Genomic DNA, 22,519 nt, shown 5'->3' with positions numbered 1-22,519 from the left:
TCAGACGTCAATGATGATTTGCTGCTAAAAACATTCTTATTATGAATGCTGAAAAAATGCTTAATGCTTAATATTTTTGTGGAAACCATGAGACAATATCATTCAAGGGTTTGGAGTAAGCAAGATAAATAAAATAATTAAAGAAAAGTGATCAAAAGTGACAGCAAAAGACATTTATAATGTTACAAAAGATTTTGATTTCATATAAATGCTGTTCTTTTGACCTTTCATTTCATCATAGAATCCTGAAAAAATAGAAAAACAATTAATTTTCATGATTTCATGACAACAAGGACCTAAGAACCTGTACTTAAGAAGTTTTATTCTCACTAATGCTGCATTTATCGGATCAAAAATAAAGTGAAAACAGTAATATTGTGAAATGTTATTATAATATTTTCATTTTATTATATTTTCAAAATTAATTGAATTCTATGATTGGAGAAATCATTCTGATATGATTAATGTATGATTTGGTGCTTAATTCCTATTGGTACTCAGTTACAAAAAAAAAGAAAAAGAATTATTCCAAACTTTTGACTAGTGGTATAAATGTTTAAGTGTTTTTATTATTCATAGTATGCATGTATCTTTTTAACTTCTGTAGCTTATGTAACTCGTGGCCCTGATATATACTAGAATCAAACTGTTATTTACTTTAACAAAATAAGACGACATTGTATGTCATCAATATTAAAAACAATACAAACTTTTTAATGCACAAAAGGGGCATGAACATACACCCAGCAATCACAATTGTGAGACATGATTGTTGAGATTGTGAAGATTCTCATGCACAGCTGACAGAAAAACATAAAAGTGTACTGTTTGTCATGGCAACAGCCTGTTTGAGGCAGTGTTAGACTCACTTGATTGATATTAGTTTTTCTTAAAAATAGTCATAACACCATCATTCTACCCACAACACAACATACTAAAATCTTCATATGTTATAATAATGGCCCCTGGGGAAGAAGTGAGCAAATGTTTCTTTAAAATTCAATACATGTTCTTATATGGCTGCTACCTTCACATTTGAGGCCTTGTCGGACAAGTCCCCACAGCATCTCTCCGCAGTAGTCACAGAAGGTGGGCGCTTTGTAGGAGTGAACGTAAAGCGCATGGGGTCGGATCTGGAAGTCTTCCACTGTAGCTTGAGCTGTAATCAAAATGCAACTTAAAGGGCAACTCAGGTGAAGAATGGATGATGCAACAAAACACTGAGCAAAATAATACAAATGAGAACGAAATAAAACAAAAGAACAAGATACATATAAAATATTAGTCAGCATTAGCAGCATATAATTAGGAGTCTAGCAGTCATAATGTTTCATAACATTCCAAAGAACAATGAAACTACTTGTTTTATATGTTTTTTGACAACTGGTCCAACCTTGTTTTAGTCAGCGGTCTACAGACCAATGAGAGACGAGCAGATTGATCTCCTGAAGGCAAAAGCATAGGTGCAACTACACAAGGCTGTCCTTTAGTCTGATCCAGGGTCAGTGATAAACTGATGTGACTCAGACTGGAATGAGTCCATTTGGATTATTCACGAGGATGAATCAGAGAGTGAAAGAACTGAACATCACTTCATGTCTGTGATGAGAAAGTCAACTTGTAAGCTTGTGAAACAACATGCCACTTCAGCTGTTTCTGCAGTTCCTGTTTTATAGTTTGTGGTTTTACCTTAATACATGACTGGCAGACTTGAGTAGCACACACTGTGACTGCACTGGCAATATTACTGTTCAGTCCAGGGGTGCCGACAGAGCATTTTTTACAGGGAAATAGTGTTGTGCGCCACAGTAGAATATTACTGATAAATCCTTGTCTGACAACGAAGATTACCGAACAACTGATTACTGATAACATTTCAGCAATTATTTTGAGTTTGTTTGCTGTTTAGAGAACTAATGATGCCAGAATCACTCTTGATCTAATCTGACAAACAGATTAACAAAGAGGTCTGAATTTGTTTGCAGTTTTTCAGTTCAGATTTATTCAGACATTTCAGTCCTCATGATTTCTTTTCATGTATTATTTTTATGATCTCTCACCTAAACAGTAATGGATTACTTTATAAGACAGAAAACAAAACTGCATTGACCTAAAATGGTAAATGGTAATTTAAGTAAAACCTACAAATGTCTTTTATCATTTGTCAGCAACAAAGCAGCTTGACTCTGCACTGCAAAGCTATATATATATATATATATATATATATATATATATATATATATATATATATATATATGTATATAGAGAGAGAGAGAGAGAGAGAGAGAGAGAGAGAGAGGAACCTTTTGATTGGGGCCTGTGCTCCAGTATTGGTGAAAGGCTAGAAACATCAGGCACATGGTTAGTCTGATACACACATACACCATTAACATTTTCTTGTCAGTCAGTGAGTGAGAAAGCATCTGCCAAGTACATAAGTGCACTGCTAAAATGAAAGTACAAGGTCAGGAAACATTTGGTGCATGGCAAACAATGTGCAATCTCCCATTTCTGAAAGAAAAAAAAGAAGAAAAAAAGAAAGAAACTGTGTCCTAGATTTCTGTCACTGTGTCACAGGTGGATGGTTTTTCTTAAAATTATCAGCAATTCAAATGCAAAACTGTTCCATTTTCAAAACCTATAAATGCACACCCAGTTTTCACTTAAGTTACTTAAGAGTTCCTACCTTTTTCCTTTTTCTTTCTTTTTTTCCATTTTGTAGCATAAGAGCAAAACATTCAGTAAGGTCAGCGTGACACCCAACAAATTCACAAACAATGTGACATCAATCTAATATAGCACCAAATTAACTTTGTAGTGAACATTCCCAGGATTTTGACGGAATGGGAGGGAAGTGATCTGACATCAGGTCAAAAGCACAGAAGAGTACTTCAGAGTTACAATATTGGTTATGGCATGCTACATTTTTATTTATTTATTTATTGTGGCTTGTAATTTTAAGAATCTGAATTTAAAAGAACAGTTATCAATTCAAGACTTGGAATATACAGTTTCAGGTTTTTACATTTATTGTATCAAAAAACTTGGTTAGCTCTCCAAAACTCAAATCCGGGATATAATTTGACTGTGAAGCATTTCATATTTGTCAAGTCTGTGAAAAGAAGTCTAAACGCACCTTTACGCTGCAAACACACAGAAGTGGTAAAAAACCACAAAGCTGTGTTTACAAAAACCTTCATTAGCAGGAAATAGTGAACTGCATGCTTGAAAGTTGACTGTTCGTTGGTGGGTTGCCTGGAAGACTAGTTGTCTAAGCCGTCCTAAAGAAGTCCTGTATAATTTTGGTTTCAACTGACCCTGAACAGATACATTTCTTACATCAGATTTGTTCAGAATTTTTGTGGTTGGTCAACTCAAACTTTCTGTGACTTTGAATAGAAAATCTGATGTTTTACCAAGTGTATCTTCCAAATATTTGATTTTAAAAGAATAGTAATTTCCCCAGGTTTCTTTCACGTAACAAACAATATGCTTATTTTTGGTAACATCTGATTAATTATTGATTTTAACCAAGTCAACTAACAATGAATTTAATGTGAATTTTATCCAATAAAAAGCCATTAATTTGGATAATATAATGTTAATTAAGTGGTAACCTTATTCAACACTATGAAAAACACTACAAAGAGTAGTGATTAGGAGTCGACTCCAAAAGAGTTGATTCCTCAAATCAACTCTGAATAGCCCTAGATTCAGAGTCGCCTCCAGCACAGGAATAGACTCGTTGTCGACTCGGTCATTTATTTAATTCTGAAATAATATTCGACCACGGCTGTTCCTTGTGACTTTTCCCTCTGTGAAATTAGACATTAGTAACAGCTATATAACGATGATGTTCTACAATGAGGATTTCAAGGTAATGTTATCACTAAATTTTATTTGATTACTTTGGACAGTCACGCTGAAAATGTGTTGTTTTAAAAGGGGGAATTTAAAGGGTTACTCCACTCCAAAATGAAAATTCTGTCATTAATTACTTACCCCCATGTCTTTCCAAACCCGTAAAAGCTTTGTTCATCTTCGGAACACAATTTAAGATATTTTGACAGGCTTGTGACTGTACCATCGACTGCCAAGTAAATAACACTGTAAAGGCCCAGAAAAGTATGAAAGGCATTGTCAAAATAGTCCATCTGCAAACTAGGGGTGGGACAATAAATCGATATGGCGATATATCGCGATCCTTCTCCATGCGATACGAGAATCGATATCTGGCGCCATATATCGACATTTTCATTAATACAATAAGGTGCTCTAAATAGATTTCCCTGCTCCTCGGCCGCACCATTTCCAACTTCTTTCCAAAGCGCTCTGACTCTGAGCAATGAAGCACGTTCTCTTAAGATGGTGAAGCTCTACTGCTATATTATATATGTTTATGGAGATGAGGACTAAAAAACTGCCCTGGAAGTGCCAGAACAGCTATCAGCGTGGACCGTAGTCCATAGACACCGATCACGTTATTACTGCAGAGCGCATATTCAGTCCGTGAGTAGCCTCTCCGCTCGGATCGCAGGTGGATTTCCCTCACTATATGAGTGAGTGAGAGAGAGCGCCGCCAGCGCGTCCAGTTTTATGTGAACAAAACAGGATGCTCTCCCTCTCTCTCAGATATTACAAGTGCGCGTTATGCAGTGTGAGGGCAGTGGGCACTGACCGGCAGAAACATAAATCTGCACCTGGCGAAAATAAAACCTTGTCAGAGCAGTAATGCGGCGCAGAAGTGTGTGTGCTTGTTGCGCATCTACATTTGAAATAACGAACCTGACTGTGCAAAGAGAGTATATATATATATATATATATATATATATATATATATATATATATATATATATATATATATATATATATATATATATATATATATATATATAGTGAGGAAAATAAGTATTTGAACACCCTGCTATTTTGCAAGTTCTCCCACTTAGAAATCATGGAGGGGTCTGAAATTGTCATCGAGGTGCATGTCCACTGTGAGAGACATAATCTAAAAAAAAATCCAGAAATCACAATGTATGATTTTTAACTATTTATTTGTATGATACAGCTGCAAATAAGTATTTGAACACCTGTCTATCAGCTAGAATTCTGACCCTCAAAGACCTGTTAGTCTGCCTTTAAAATGTCCACCTCCACTCCATTTATTATCCTAAATTAGATGCACCTGTTTGAGGTCGTTAGCTGCATAAAGACACCTGTCCACCCCATACAATCAGTAAGAATCCAACTACTAACATGGCTAAGACCAAAGAGCTGTCCAAAGACACTAGAGACAAAATTGTACACCTCCACAAGGCTGGAAAGGGCTACGGGAAATTGCCAAGCAGCTTGGTGAAAAAGGTCCACTGTTGGAGCAATCATTAGAAAATGGAAGAAGCTAAACATGACTGTCAATCTCCTCGGACTGGGGCTCCATGCAAGATCTCACCTCGTGGGGTCTCAATGATCCTAAGAAAGGTGAGAAATCAGCCCAGAACTACACGGGAGGAGCTGGTCAATGACCTGAAAAGAGCTGGGACCACCGCTTCCAAGGTTACTGTTGGTAATACACTAAGACGCCATGGTTTGAAATCATGCATGGCACGGAAGGTTCCCCTGCTTAAACCAGCACATGTCCAGGCCCGACTTAAGTTTGCCAATGACCATTTGGATGATCCAGAGGAGTCATGGGAGAAAGTCATGTGGTCAGATGAGACTAAAATAGAACTTTTGGTCATAATTCCACTAAACGTGTTTGGAGGAAGAAGAATGATGAGTACCATCCCAAGAACACCATCCCTACTGTGAAGCATGGGGTGGTAGCATCATGCTTTGGGGGTGTTTTTCTGCACATGGGACAGGGCGACTGCACTGTATTAAGGAGAGGATGACCGGGGCCATGTATTGCGAGATTTTGGGAACAACCTCCTTCCCTCATTTAGAGCATTGAAGATGGGTCGAGGCTGGGTCTTCCAACATGACAATGACCAAGCACACAGCCAGGATAACCAAGGAGTGGCTCTGTAAGAAGCATATCAAGGTTCTGGCGTGGCCTAGCCAGTCTCCAGACCTAAACCCAATAGAGAATCTTTGGAGGAGCTCAAACTCTGTGTTTCTCAGCGACAGGCCAGAAACCTGACTGATCTAGAGAAGATCTGTGTGGAGGTGGGCCAAAATCCCTCCTGCAGTGTGTGCAAACCTGGTGAAAAACTACAGGAAACGCTTTGACCTCTGTAATTGCAAACAAAGGCTACTGTACCAAATATTAACATTGATTTTCTCAGGTGTTCAAATACTTATTTGCAGCTGTATCATACAAATAAATAGTTAAAAATCATACATTGTGATTTCTGGATTTTTTTTTAGATTATGTCTCTCACAGTGGACATGCACCTCGATGACAATTTCAGACCCTCCATGATTTCTAAGTGGGAGAACTTGCAAAATAGCAGGGTGTTCAAATACTTATTTTCCTCACTGTATATATATATATATTTAAATCTGCACCTATGGCATGGATGGCGAAAATAAAACCTTGTCAGAGCAGTAATGCGGCGCAGAAGTGTGTGTGCTTGTTGCGTCTACATTTGAAATAACGAACCTGACTGCGCAAAGAGAGAGTATTATATATATATATATATATATATATATATATATATATATATATATATATATATATATATATATATATATATATATATATATATATATATATATATATATATATATATATATATACATATACACTCTCTCTTTTCTAGCACTTTAGATACGGTTGCTCCTTTACGCTTAAGAAAGATTAAGGAAAAGACTCCAACACTGTGGTATAATCAGCACACTCGCGCCCTAAAGAGAGCAGTCCGGAAAATGTAGCGCAGCTGGAGGAAAACAAAACTAGAGGTATTTCGTATTGCTTGGCGGGAAAGTACCCTATCCTACAGAAAAGCATTAAAAATGGCTAGATCTGATTACTTTTAGTCTCTTTTAGAAGAAAACAAACATAACCCCATGTATTTATTCAATACAGTGGCTAAATTAACAAAAAAATAAAGTATCAGCAGGTGTTGACATTTCCCAACAGCACAGCAGTAATGACTTTATAAACTATTTTACTTCCAAGATCGATACTATCAGAGATAAAATTGTAACCATACAGCCTTCAGTTACAGTATCGCATCAGTGAGTGTACTATATATCCCCTGAGGAACAATTCCACTCATTCTCTAGTGTAGGAGAGGAAGAATTGTACAAACTTGTTAAATCATCTAAACCAACAACATGTATGTTAGACCTACTAAAAGAAGTGCTTCCAGAAGCCAAAGATCCTCTTTCGGCTATTATTAATTCGTCATTGTCATCAGGATATGTTCCCAAAACCTTCAAACTGGCTGCCTCTCATTAAAAAAAAAAAAACACAACTTGACCCCATCTAGTTAATTACAGACCGATCTCGAATCTCCCTTTTCTGTCAAAGACACTAGAAAAGGTAGTATCCTCACAATTATATTCCTTCTTAGAGAAAAATGATATCTGTGAGGAATTCCAGTCAGGATTTAGATCGTATCATAGTACTGAGACTGCTCTCATTAGAGTTACAAATGACCTGCTCTTATCATCTCATCGTGGTTGTATCTCTTTATTAGTTCTACTGGATCTTAGCGCTGTGTTCGACACTATCGACCACAACATTCTTTTGAATAGACTAGAAAACTTTGTTGGCATTAGTGGAAGTGCATTAGCATGGTTCAAATCTTACTTATCAGACCGCCATCAATTTGTAGCAGTGAATGAAGAGGTATCATATCGATCACAAGTGCAGTATGGAGTACCTCAAGGCTCAGTACTAGGGCCGTTACTTTTCACGCTTTACATGTTACCCTTAGGAAATATCATCAGGAAACATGGTGTTAGCTTTCACTGTTATGCTGATGATACTCAGATCTATATTTCTTTGCGGCCCGGCGAAACTTTGCAAAAAGTTCCAAATTGAGGAACTAACGGAATGCATAGTCGATATAAAGAACTGGATGACGAGTAATTTCTTACTGCTAAATTCTGAAAAAACAGCGGTGTTAATTATCGGACCTAAACCCCCCGCTTGTAATAACTTCGAACACTATCTAACACTTGATGGCTGCTCTGTAAATTCTTTGTCATCAGTTAGGAACCTAGGTGTGCTATTTGACAGCAATCTTTCCTTTGATAGCCACGTTTCTAGCATTTGTAAAACTGCATTTTTTCATCTTAAAAATATATCTAAATTGAGACCTATGCTCTCAAAGTCAAATGCAGAAATGTTAATTCATGCATTTATGACCTCAAGGTTAGATTATTGTAATGCTTTATTGGGTGGCTGTTCTGCACGCTTAATAAACAAACTCCAGATGGTCCAAAATGCAGCAGCTAGAGTTCTTACTAGAACGAGGAAGTATGACCACATTAGCCCGCTTCTGTCAACACTGCACTGGCTCCCTATTAAACATCATATAGATTTAAAAATCTTGTTAATTACTTATAAAGCCGTGAATGGTTTAGCTCCTCAGTACTTGAGGGAGCTCTTATCGCATTATAGTCCTCCACGTCCACTGCGTTCTCAAAACTCTGGCCATTTGATAATACCTAGAATATCAAAATCAACTGCAGGCGGCAGAACCTTTTCCTATTTAGCGCCCAAACTCTGGAACAATCTACCTAACATTGTTCGGGAGGCAGACACACTCTATAAGGTTTAAATCTAGATTAAAGACCCATCTCTTCAACCTGGCTTACACATAATACAGTAATACACTTCTAATATTCAAATCCGTTAAAGGATTGTTAGGCTGCATTAACTAGGTCAACCAGAACCGGGAACACTTCTCATAACACCCGATGTACTTGTTACATCGTAAGAAGAATCGCATCTACACTAATATTAGTCTGTTTCTTTCTTATTCCGAGATCACCGTAGCCACCCGATCCAGTCTTTATCCAGATAAGAAGGTGGATCAGCATCAAGAGACGACCTCTACAGCCCTGAACGTCAGCGGAGATCAGGACACCTAGATGAGCCGCAGAGACAGATCCCCAGTGAGGACCTCGTCACCTAGACAGTCATCGGGACAAGACCACAGGAACCAAATGAGTCCTTTACACAATCTGACTTTGCTGCAGTTGGAATTGAACTGCTGGTTCATCTGATCAGAGGAGAGCTGGCCTCCCGACTGAGCCTGGTTTTTCTCAAGGTTTTTTTTTCTCCATTCTGTCACCGATGGGAGTTTTGGTTCCTTGCCACTGTCGCCTCTGGCTTGCTTAGTTGGGGACACTTCATTTCCAGCGATATCGCCGACTTGATTGCACAGATACTATTTAAACTGAACTGAGCTGGACGATCACATCATTGAATTCAATAATGAAATGCCTTTAACTGAAAATTGAGTGTTTAATCTTGTCATTTTACATTATTGACACTATTTTCCTATTTTGATATTGGAAAGTTGCTTTGACACAATCTGTATTGTTAAAAGCACTATATAAATAAAGGTGACTTGACTTGACTTGGCAGTCAATGGGACAGTCACAAGCCTCCCGGTTAAATTATCTTAAATTGTGTTCCGAAGACGAACAAAGCTTTTACAGGTTTGGAACGACATGAGGGTGATTTTCATTTTGAGGTGGAGTAACCCTATAAGGCATTGCGTCAGGGAGAAAAATAAAGTATGTAAAAATCACTGCAATCTTATTTTATTCCTGACCCTGTTGTGATGTAGCCTTTTTATGTCTGGTTCTCAAACCCTTTTAAGGGTAAAATGGGTTTTAAAAATTTGTAACACTCACTTTCAGTGCTGCAACAGATTAGTACCCGAAATGCAAAAAAGAATAATAATTAAAAAAAAAATTAAATAAAATTTAAAAATTTAAAAAATAAAAAAATCTCAAAAGGTTGAAGATTCAGAAAATTCTCCTTGAATGATTAAGAAGAGGAGTCTTTGAGTATTACATTTCATAAATTGTGTGAATTGTGTGGAAACCAATTGGGGTCAATTTGACCCCAACACAACTGTAGTCACCTAAATTTGTACAGCCTTTTCAAAACACATCTACAGTATGTGTCGAAACTTTGCACATGACCCTAAATTAGAAAAAATAAAGGGAAAACAATCTTTGTCCGTTCATCCAATGAAATCCATAAATATGTAACGGTATCCACGGTATTGCAAAATCCATATGGCACAATATAATACCGGTAGTCACATTAATACCGGTATAGCACCCACCCCTAATGGCAATTATATTTTATTACGCTGCACTGTTCAAATTAGCAGAAGAATGCAGATGTTCCAAAAGTGTTAATGGATCCAAATGTCTTGGATATTTATTTTTTTTCACGTCAATCTGCTTCTTTGAACAATGGCGGTTCTTCAATTAACTAATTGTCTCCATTAGAAGGCTGCATTTTCAAATATGGTTTGTTTTGACCACGTTTATTCTCTGATGTTAGGATACAAACTAAAGGAACAAAGCATTTCAAACTTGATCAAATCAAACCGGGTAGGGAAAAAGAAAAAAAGTGCATTCCTTTTTGAACATCAAAGAGACAAAGTAGAACATTTGAGCTCTCAGTGAATCACATGGCAGGCAGCAGTCCAGAGCGCTGGAACACAGACTCATAATGAGCCATTCATGAAGACACTACATACATTATAACACATGAAGAACCCAGCATCTCAAAACTCATCTATTAGTCTTCAGGCAAAAAATCCAAACATAGTTAATAAAGTCTAAATTCATTCTCTTTTAGAAAGACTCCTTGAAAACATTCAGTTTCAGGAGTTCCTCAAATGAAGTGCGATCTGTTCCACTGCTGAACTTGAAATCGAACCAAAATACACAGATAACAGTTTGAAACTCCACTTGAATACACAGCACAAGGACAGGACAACAATGTCCAATGCAGCAGATCCCGACAACACACCATCTCAGACAAACGCTCAGTGATCGGCGTCCTGCTGTTCCCTGAACCAGAGCTGTTCTCTCAGCAGAAGCACAACCATCACCTACTGCAACAAAAACAAGCTTTTGCCTTTGAGCTGAGCGCCAACAAAAAGATGCAGAGGGTTTTATTAGCACAGCCAATGGATACAAGGAAGAGAAAGACAAGACAATATTGAGGGTCAGTGTGTGAAAGCATATTCGTTTGTTTTGTCTAAACCAGAAGTTATCAACTAACAGACAGTGGTCCAGATTTGGACTCAAGACTGGCTCCATAAATCAGTTCAAAATATTAAACTATAAAAAAAAGTCTTCCCTTACTTTTCAATCGGGTACAGAAGTGGCATAAAAGTACACAAGATTCAGTGAATCAGCCCTATGTATCTGCCACTTGTTCAGTCTTGTGCACAGCCGACAACAAACAAAAAACACACTGAGGATATAGCGTCATAGTGTAAAGACAGCTTTAGAGCAATTTCTGCTTGTTCATTTGCCAATTACTAAGACTCAAAAGAGATTTTTTTTTTTTTGTTATGATCTAATCCTGGATATATGCTGTAAAAACATCAGCTTATTTATTTTTAATCATTTGTGATTCTACTGAATAAAGTAATGGAAAGACTATTTTGACTATTAACAACCTATAATAATAATAATAATAATTATTATTATAATGACTTTATTATAAGTATAGAGCTCTACACTGTAAAAATGCTACAGTAAAAAAAACTGGTTAACAGTAATTTTCTATATATGTGAATAACTGTATTAGGGGTGACCCCGAATAGTCGACCATTAGATGCTTCGATTCGAGGAGCCTGATTCGACTCCCAATCTCACAGTCGAATATTCGCGGGGTGTTATGATCATGCCATTTTGGCTACATGGGGGTGCTCAATGTCTGATTTCACATAGAACTACCGGTTTTCTCCCAATAAGTTAATATACAGCCTATTATGATAATGCTGTAAATAAGGATCTGAAAAGAAAAAATAGCTTTAAATAAATATTTTAACGTTAGTGACTAAATCCAACCACCCTATAGATTTAAGTTTCACTTTCCATAATCTGTGACCGACAGAGGAGCATCTTGGCGGCAAGGATTTAAAACTTTAACAAGACTCAAACTGGCGCAGAGTGAAAGACAGCTTTAGAGCAATTTCTGCTTGTTCATTTGCCAATTACTAAGACTCAAAAGAGATTTTTTTTTTTTTGTTATGATCTAATCCTGGATATATGCTGTAAAAACATCAGCTTATTTATTTTTAATCATTTGTGATTCTACTGAATAAAGTAATGGAAAGACTATTTTGACTATTAACAACCTATAATAATAATAATAATAATTATTATTATAATGACTTTATTATAAGTATAGAGTTCTACACTGTAAAAATGCTACAGTAAAAAACTGGTTAACAGTAATTTTCTATATATGTGAATAACTGTATTAGGGGTGACCCCGAATAGTCGACCATTAGATGCTTCGATTCGAGGAGCCTGATTCGACTCCCAATCTCACAGTCGAATATTCGGGGTGTTATGATCATGCCATTTTGGCTACATGGGGGTGCTCAATGTCTGATTTCACATAGAACTACCGGTTTTCTCCCAATAAGTTAATATACAGCCTATTATGATAATGCTGTAAATAAGGATCTGAAAAGAAAAAAATAGCTTTAAATAAATATTTTAACGTTAGTGACTAAATCCAACCACCCTATAGATTTAAGTTTCACTTTCCATAATCTGTGACCGACAGAGGAGCATCTTGGCGGCAAGGATTTAAAACTTTAACAAGACTCAAACTGGCGCAGAGTGAAAGACAGGGTTTTTTTCTCAGGTAGGATACAAGTGATTTCAAAACATTTCAGCCGGTTTATATATATCGTGTATATATTATTTATCTCGTATAAGATGCATTTGGTTGAGTCGCTGCAGTAAAGCGCTTTATTGAACAGAGATTATCTCTTCAGTGCGCAGCGCGAGCAGGACAAACAACTATGCAGAATAGTAATAACTATGACTGGGACTGTCATATACACATAACATTATAATGAGAACACTATTATAATAAAACGCTGTGAATTTTTAGAGTTTAGTTCCCGTGTTTCTGCACGTTGTTGCGTCAAGAACGCGTCCACAAGTATAAATAATGAAGCGTATTTTATATGAGATAAATGAGTTAAATCCCATTGATTAAAAACTACCTGGTCTCATGGCATTTACATACCTGGGTGCACTTTTTAGCGTGACATGAAATACGTACCAATAAGTACATATCACTGCAGTTTCCAAAATAAATGAACACTTTCACACAAATTTACAGAGTTACGATTAATAAAGCGTAATTTTCTCACAATTACTTCAAGAATATCATGCAATGACTTCAAAACAATATTAATATGCTGGGAGATTTGAAAACTGATGCTTTTAAACGTTTGAACGCACACATCCAGCTTCATATCGATGGGTTTTCATAGATGATAAGCTTGTTCGGTAGCTCACGGAGTACGGAGCCGGACTTACAACACGTAAAGCACCGGTTTGAATCCCGTGTAACTACTGTTCGACAAAGCAGTTCAAATCTGCGTAAAAGAAAGTTCAAATGGCACAGTTGCATCAGCTAATTCGTTTTTTATATCAGTTTTGCATTTTTTAATATTATCGGGTAGGTTTAGAGCTGGATTTGGTGTAGGGCATATTTCCAAAACGATAGAGCATTAACCTTTAGCGACAGTCCCCGGATATTTGAATTCTGAACCGCCGCCGCAATACGTATCTGAAGCAACGTAATAAAAAAAACAGCAATACGTACCAATATCTACGTAATAAAAACGTGCCAGGGTTCACATATTGAACCTGTGTTTTAGTGCCACTCAGTGGACATTTCTATTTGAAACTGCGGCGAAATGTGCAGCAAGGTACGTAAAACGGTGTCGCACAAAAAGTGCGCAGAGGTAGGTATTTTTATGAGACCAGGTTGATTTAAAAACCTTCTATCAAATGATTAATTCTACTGGTCATTCAGCGCGCGCAGCTCAAAACAGAAATGCAGAACATTAATAACTGTCATATACATAAGGTTGTAATGAGAGCACTATTGTAAAAAATGTTGTGAATTCTTAGGGTTTCGCTGACGTTTAATGTTAATCTTTTAATCAAAACATAAAACATTATTCACTCCGTTTGTATCTGCGAGGCGTCCATTACACATTTTCCCTGTGTATTTATGACTGTCGAATGTCTGACTTGACTCTTGGTAATGTATTTTGATAAATATATCCCCAAATATATGATTCGACTATCAGTCGACTATCGGCAAGATTCGAAAATTCTGATTCGACTATGAAAATCCTTAGTCGGGGACACCCCTAAACTGTATATACATTTAATGTAATTTCAGGGTAAAATACTGTTAAAATTACAGTTTTTAGATAATTGTATAATTTACAGTGAAAAATTGACATTCCCAGAATTCCCTGCATGGCGCTTCACATTTGATGTTTCATTTCTGCTCAGTTTTTTTTTTCTTATCAGCTTGTGGAAAAGCTGTTTTTGATCAATTTTGATTAATCATGTGACTTTCTCATCACCATCTATTTTTTGGTAGTTATCAGTGTATTACAGTGCTACAAAACAGATATTAATATTTCAGCAGGTTGGTATATACACATTACATCAGTTAATGAAATACATTTTTTACAGTGAATTTAAATTAAATCTGTAAAATCTTAAATGTTTCTATTATAATTTTGCATTACAAAATTTTTAAGAACCCCCAAGCTGAAAAGTTTTGAATGTTTTTAACTTTGTTTACAAGTCAGTCGGGTGGTGTTTGTTTACACAATCATGCAATGATGTACCTGTAACATACTTAATTGTATTTTTAAAGCACACAATAATGATGTGAAACATGGAAGTTTGACATGTCTAAAGCATATAAAGTGAATAAACTAGTCTTCATCGGCTCACCTTTTTGCATAAATCATGAGAAACCATAAAAACTTCATTCAAGTGTTCGGTTCACACATGCGCAACTCAGCAGTTCTTCGGTCAAAGTCTGAACCGTTTCCTCGGTTCAGTGACTGTTGGAAGAACTGGAGCGTTGCATGAGCTGGCAAAAACCAGCATCACAGCATCATATTCACCAGTATTTTGGCTCATTTCAAGTCGGAGTGAATGTCAGGCGTCCGAAAGTGAGTTTTGATGAAGTAACTTGTTGATCCGTGCTGCTTGAGCCAAGAACTGTTTCAGACAATTCAGTCGGATTTGGTGAACTGGTTGAATCTAGTTCAACAAAATGAACCGGTTCAAAAGAACGATTCGTTCATAAACCGAACATCACTCCAGACCGTTTGCTTGAGGCTCTGGATTACAGGTAATAATGTTGCAAATAATGTTCAGCTTCTTCCTCAAACCGATCTTTTTGCTTCGTAAGACCTCAATCTATCGTCAGGAGCCGTGGGTATAAATTTTGTGTTCCTTGATATGTTTTTTTTAAATTCTCAAAGATGGACTTGCATTTTATGAATCACCAACAGGGCTCAACGTTAAGGATTTTTTCTATTGGCCCGGTCGGGCCAGTGGTCCAAGTTTTTACTTGCCCTGCCAACATTTTCACTGGCCCTGCCACAAAAAATAAAACAGTTGCTGTTATCATTGTTTTTGATCGACGTTATCTTGTATTCCAATAAATAAGCTTATATGACACCAATATTTTAGATACCAATTCCTTTTTACATTTCTCGATTTCAATTTTGATACCACAGCAAAAACCACTAGCTATAAATAAATAGGGGTGGAACGATACGCATATCGACCCGTACGGTTCACAGGGCAAATTCCAAATGGAAGTAATCATCCCTATCCCCTTGGAGTGGGGACTTTGGAGTGAGCAGGGCACCTGCGTGCCATTATTAGTCGTTTGGAATGCACTTGGAAAAGGGAGAGACGTAATTTACTCATCTTCAGCTGGTATGTTCCCGTGACAACGCAGCACGGTGTGCGTCAGCAGATGAATAAATCTAAAAATACCCCTATAAATAAATATAAAGTTCAAATATTATTAAAGACAAGTGAACCACCAGTGAATAAGAACACATGAATAAATTACAAGTAATAGCACAATTAAATAGGCCTATAGCACAAAGATAGAAATGAAATGACGCTTCAGGTTTTTATGTTTTTAGATGTTCAGGTACAGGAATTGAAAAAAAAAAAAAAAAAAATCACATAAAATAACATTTGCATATTCTTCACTCTGCACCTTTATTTTTCATTGCCATTTGAGATTAGAGGCAACCACTGCATTTTAATCATGAATCGATCAAAACAAAAATGTGCAATCTTTGATTTATATTAGACTGTACAATTTCAAAATCTGAAGCAAAAACAGAAATAGTCTGACTTTAGCTTTGTAAAATTACGCTGCATAAAACATTGCACGAAACAGCAACAGCAGACGGGCTGAGCGAGACGCAGTTTCACTCTCTGACAGAAGGTGGTGCTTAACAGCAATAATATAGTGTTTCCTTGGTCACCACTGTTAAACACAGCAGCGCTGCACACCAATTTAAATGCCTTATATGGAGGCAAGATGAAAAGAAAACCATGTAAACTTTTCTGAAAACAGCCAGTTCCCCTCAGAAACACATTCATATAAAATTCAATATTTGGATTTTCTTCCTATATTTCGCGCATCGTGAACAGTGATCTTGTTCTGCCTGCTACAGTATTTTCTCCTCTTTGCGTCCGTCTTCAACGTCTCTGGCCTCTGTTAACAGCCGTTTACAGACTAATTATAATAATAACGTAATATTTCTACACAAATGGCATTTTGGAATATGATTGTAATGCAGTTTGTGTGCAAGCACGGAACAGAAGATAGTCTGAAATAAAACAAAATGTCCGGTCAATCGGTGCATCTGTACACAGTATCTCTCCACTGTATAAATTAAATATTGATTAATATATTGTTAAATCTACAAAGTTACTTGGCAAGACGGGTATTTTGACATAGCCTACGTTTGTACACTGAAAAATATGATTCACTGAATTTACAAAATGTTTGTAAGGTAAGCATTTGCAATCAATTTATTTTAGCTACTTTTAAATAAACAAATTTAGTTGACTAACTTTCAACTAAATTTGTTTATTTAAATGTAGCTAAAATAAATACTGTAAAGTAAGCCACTTACCTTAAAAAAAATTTAGTAGCATTTTGTTTCAGTGTATACATTTACCCATTCAGGCGGCTCGCACGTGTCAGAGACGCGGCTGTCTGTGCACAGAACAGAACAACACGCGAGTAGTGAGTTGTCTTTCGCGCCCGAATGCTTTTAAATCGCTTGGAATTTTAAATTAACAAGGTTTAAAAACACATGCCAATGATAAACTTTTGTGACGACGCTGCAGTGACCCGATCGGGCAAGTGACAAATCCATCTACTGCCAGGCAGTCCTTATTGTCAAGCCCTGACCAAAGACAATTGTTTCAGCTTAAAATCTTTACAGTTCTACTCAGGGAAGGAAGTCACCTGCATCTTGCATGGCCGAGGGTGAGTAAATTAACAGCAAATTTTCATTTTTGGATGAACTATCCCTTTAACCAGTTTCACACAATGTGTTCAGAGCATAGGTTCAATAACCTCAGGAAAACTTTCATGAATAAGGATATGAGTTCTGGGAGAGCGCTTGGGACTTTAGACAGAACAATCCAGAATACTGGCTTGGAATCAGTCATGCATATTGTGTTGATTTCCAGTGCCGGACACTTGAATGTGTGTTTTTGCCACTGAGTGAGGAGGATGTGAAGAGCAGGTGTGCTGTATAGCTCCCATGTGAACACACCACCGACAGGAAGATCAGTCTTCATAGAGAAGGCCTACACAGGATGTACAAACCATTCTGCACGGGAACAAAGATGAGCTCAAATGCTAAGTGTTGGGGCCTTACTGCACTAAGTGACAGCAGAACTGGATAGTCCGGGATGCAACATATTTATTACATGAATGTATCTGACAAAGTCACTTGTTCTTGTCAAGTAAACAGAATCCTTAAGCCATAAATCTTTCAACAAATGGCTCTGTACTTTGAGCATGTGGTGAAATGAGAAAAACTGATCGTGATAGACCGTCTCAAGGGGATTGACCTGCCTGTGTTAACAGGCTTTTGAAGGGAAACCACTTGAAGTTCACAATGACAAGATTAACATGGGCACCTCCATCTGGTACACGTGCCACAACCGACTACAATCTAATTACAGAGTTAAACTGATCTGTTCCATCTTGCAGAGATGCTAGTAATATACGGCCATCAGTGAAACCAACTGCAAAGCTATAAATGATTGCATAATTTAAAGAACATAAACCAGAGTCAAGATGACCTGAAGCTCCTGTATTGTAGCTGCATGGTTCTTCATTTGTCATCCCTAAACGGACATTTTAAATGGTATTTTTATTCACAGAACCATTTACAAGGTTACAAAAATGACAAAATGTCACCATTCTGCTGCTTCTGATAAATCATCTTGTTAGTTAATATCTACCCAATACTGTCCATATACACTAATTTGGGGTTGGTAAGACTTTACATATTTTTAAAAGAAATCTCTTATGCTCACCAAGACTGCATTTATTTGATCAAAAATACAGTAAAACTACAATAATGTGAAATATTCTTAAAAATTTTTTCCATTTAAATATATTATAAAACATAATTTATTCCTGTGATTCAAAGCTGAATTTTCAGCATCATTACTCCAGACTTCAGTGTCACGTGATCCTTTAGAAATCATTCAATATGCTGATTTGCTGCTCAAGAATGTTTTATCTGTGTTGATAAAAAAAACAAAAAAAACATTATTGAAATATTTATCTGAAATAGTAATCTTTTTTAAACATTGTTTTCATTTTGATCAAATTAATGCATTTTTGCTGAATATAAGTATTCATTTCTTTCTAAAAATATCACTGAACCCAATGGTGAATGGTTGTGTATAATTAATGAAATTCATGAGTTTGTTTATGAGAACAGTAATGGTCATGGTGTTGTTTTAAAGTGTTACTTTTTCCCATACAATGCATTGTCTATATATTAATAAAGCCACAGCTAGCACAACTCACCGGACAGGACGACCTCAATCAGATCTCCCTCATGGATATCCTCTGCCGATGTTAGCCGCTGGAGGATGTTGTCCGAGTTCAGATCATGGCGGAAGAGCAAGATCTTATCGTACAAGCCAAAGAATCCACATTCTGGGAACTGAGGAGGAGAGGATGGGATTTGTTATTAATAATGAAATCAAACATCAAAAGAGTTTATTTTCTTGATCAGTAACTTTGCATAAACACAAAAGGAATTTAGTATTTCATATTCAGAAGTTTCATATTCATTAATGACTTGACATTTCTCACGTATAATACAATTATTCTATGAATAAAGGATTAATGTGTAGTCGACAAAATGCATTCTTTTACAATAATGATCATTTGACTATTATCCTGTTTATTTTAAAGCTACTCAAAAGTTGAAAGCTGTTGAAAACTGCAACGATATTATACATTAATTCATACAACATAATTATTGTTGTTCCATTTTTCTATGGAAAAGTTAGTTAGCAACAATACAACATGTCTTCCTCTATTTTAAGTTTTCTCTTTAAGACAGAGTCCTAAAAAATGAGAGAGTATAAAATGCTAAAAGTATGGACAGCACTGAATTATTGCTTACACAATAGTACACATTGACACACATGACCATTCAGAATCAAGTATTCCAGAGATCCATGTAATAATGTGTGATGAATCCTAATTCCTGTGCTCGAGCCAAAGACAGCATGACAAGAGAAAGACACAGAGAGAAACATCCAGGCCCTGTTTTTCAGCAATGGCTCGCCTCTAAGGAGATTACTAAAGCTGGGAGGCATGCGGAGCCGAGCAGAGTCTGGAATATTAGCCCTGCAAAGGGAAGGTCTGAAAAACATCTGTTGAAATCAAGCCCACAGTGATGAGTCACACTACTGTTCTCCACTTCCTTCAGCACAGTTCTTCTCCACGTGGAAGAAATGCCAAACACCAAAAGAAAATTACTTGCAAGATAGAGGGCTCACTACACTTGATTAAATGTCTTTTTTTTTTTTTTCGCATTTTTAACATATATCCATAATAAAAATCTAAATACTTGCACACAAAGCAAGCAGTGTCTCTATTAGTGTTGTCACGGTACCAAAATTTCAGTATTCGGTACCGATACCAGTGAAAATCCACGGTTCTCGGTACCAATTTCGGTACCACATGCTAATTAAAAACACACTATTTTTAATAATAGTCAAACAAAAATAAGATCTACAAAAATCAATGCCATTCTTCATACTTATTTAAATTGTGTTTCAAGTTTTTCCGCAAGTAATAAAAGTATGAAAAACAGTAAACAGTAAAGTTTCACCCAAATTTAATTTGTCTTTTAATTAATGAAATTTAAACATTTTATTTTTTGGGTAAATAAAGGGGATTTACTATTAAAATTAAAATATGGAAGAAATATTGTGTGATTATTTCTTTAAAAATATATATATTTTTTAATCAACAGTAATAATAGTATCACATACATTCTACTAAATAATAGTAATATATTTTTGGCACAATGTCTTTAAGATAAACTTTTATTTTGACGGGTTGCCGTGAATACCTTTAAATTTCTGTGTGTAGCTATATGATATGAAGCTGGTTTTACTCAAATGGAACGGTAGAATACTCATGAAGGAACTCTCAGAGCAGTTCTGTAGATGTTGTTTATGTATTTATGTCTTCATTGAGACGGCAGATGATGAAATCACCACGAACGTTGCGCGCTTCAGTGTAAAAAAACCCAAAAAAATCGCGCGTCTCTGCCATTCATTCATTCATTCATTCACACACACACACACACACACACACACACAGAGACTCAAAGAACATGCGGGATTCATATCTGAATCGACTTTTGCGGCTTAATAGTTACAGATACTAGTCCATGTCGCGATTTGATTAAAGTGTGACGACCTACTTTTGATTAATTCATCCAAACTTTGACAAATTCCGTGACATTCTAAACTGTAAACTCTGTTTTTATAACTGGATTCCGAGATTCTGTCCGCGTTTTCTGCATCGTGGAAATCATAGGTCCGTACACGTCAAGAACCGGGTTGACCAGGTACTCGGTACCACCGGTACTTAAAAAAACCTGGTACCGTGACGTTTTCATTTTTTTTGTACCGACTTGGTACTGAAGTACCGGGTCTTTTGACAACACTAGTCTCTATAATCAAATACACTGTAAAAAAAAAAAAATTCAAGATTGTAAATTAAACTTTTTATGAGAAAATGCTATTTTGGAACTTCAGAGAAGTTTAATACAGTGTGTTACTATTTCTTAGAAATTGCTAGTAAATTGCACTAATAATGACAGAGTGAAGTTTGTTTCAAGGTAAATTCTAAACCTCCACAAAGTACAACTCCATTACGGTCAGGAATTCGGGCAATTTGTATGTTAGTTGGAACTATAAATTAGTAAACTGAGTTAAGAGTAGTGCTGGGCGGTATACCGGTTCATACCGAATACCGGTGTTTATTTTTCTTATGATATGAATTTTTAAAATACCGCAATACCGGTGTTATTTAAATAACGTTCGGAACGCAACACACTGTTTGAGAGGGGTCTCTTTTCACTATTGCTTTGTGGCAAGAACAGCTGTATGTGTACTGCAGTTTTTCCTCTCTCAATCAGTAGAAAATGTGGTTAACACCCGATCATGCATGAAAAAAATAAATACCGTCATATACCGTGAAACCGGTATAATTTTGAAAAATACCGTGATATACATTTTTGGTCATACCGCCCAGAACTAGTTAAGAGGAAAACATAAACATTACAAAATGGAACAGTCCCACAGTCAGAGGTGAGAAGTCCTGTCAGGATATGTTCACAGCCAATTTCTGAGGTATTTCCTCTTATCAAGAATCACCAAACACCCTCCCATTCAGACTGGAGGCAGAATATTTCACCCTGACATGTCTCTGGTGTACAGTACTCTGTTTTTTTTTTTTTTTTATTAAAGGGTCATTGGGAGTATATAGAGAAATAATTGCTGAATATGTAAAGTTGAGTCAAGTCATTTATTTGTATAATGCTATACACACTATACATTGCTTCAAAGCTGCTTTACAGGAAATCACAATGCTTATGTTAATGATACAATAACAGCAGATTAGAGCTGGACAATAAATGTTACTTTTTGCAACAAAAAAAGCAATCAAGCGGATGAGAGTTGTTACACAGCACTGTATCGTTAACTGATAAAGTACAGCACAGTGTATATCCAACTTTATATAAAGAGCTGTGCAATAATATAGTGAAATTCTGCAATAAATAGCAACAAAATATCAAAAATGCTATTTAGTATATATTACAATAAGAAATTTCTATAACTTTTCTGGGGGGGGTTCTACTAAACAGTTCTTTGGAGTTTGCTTGCTTGTGAGGAAATATTTCCAAAGCCTTTCACAACA

The 22,519-nt window shown here is 36.4% G+C and overlaps 1 protein-coding gene across 3 annotated transcripts in view; it reads right to left on the bottom strand.

Annotated features, from left to right (window-relative positions):
* Window positions 1-22,519, bottom strand: part of prkd3 (protein kinase D3) — a 101,138-nt gene that overhangs the window by 22,387 nt on the left and 56,232 nt on the right. For all 3 annotated transcript variants that reach the window (XM_058748521.1, XM_058748523.1, XM_058748522.1), the window contains 2 exons: window positions 19,097-19,235; window positions 1,028-1,159 (listed from right to left, as the gene is read on the bottom strand). In XM_058748521.1, coding sequence (XP_058604504.1) covers window positions 1,028-1,159; window positions 19,097-19,235 — 271 coding nt within the window. The remainder of the gene's footprint in view (window positions 1-1,027; window positions 1,160-19,096; window positions 19,236-22,519) is intronic.

The sequence above is a fragment of the Onychostoma macrolepis genome, chromosome 17 (assembly GCF_012432095.1).
Source record: "Onychostoma macrolepis isolate SWU-2019 chromosome 17, ASM1243209v1, whole genome shotgun sequence".
In the NCBI taxonomy this organism is placed as follows: domain Eukaryota; kingdom Metazoa; phylum Chordata; class Actinopteri; order Cypriniformes; family Cyprinidae; genus Onychostoma; species Onychostoma macrolepis.
Note: the sequence above shows the minus strand (reverse complement) of the source record. Positions and strands in the feature narration are given on the sequence as shown.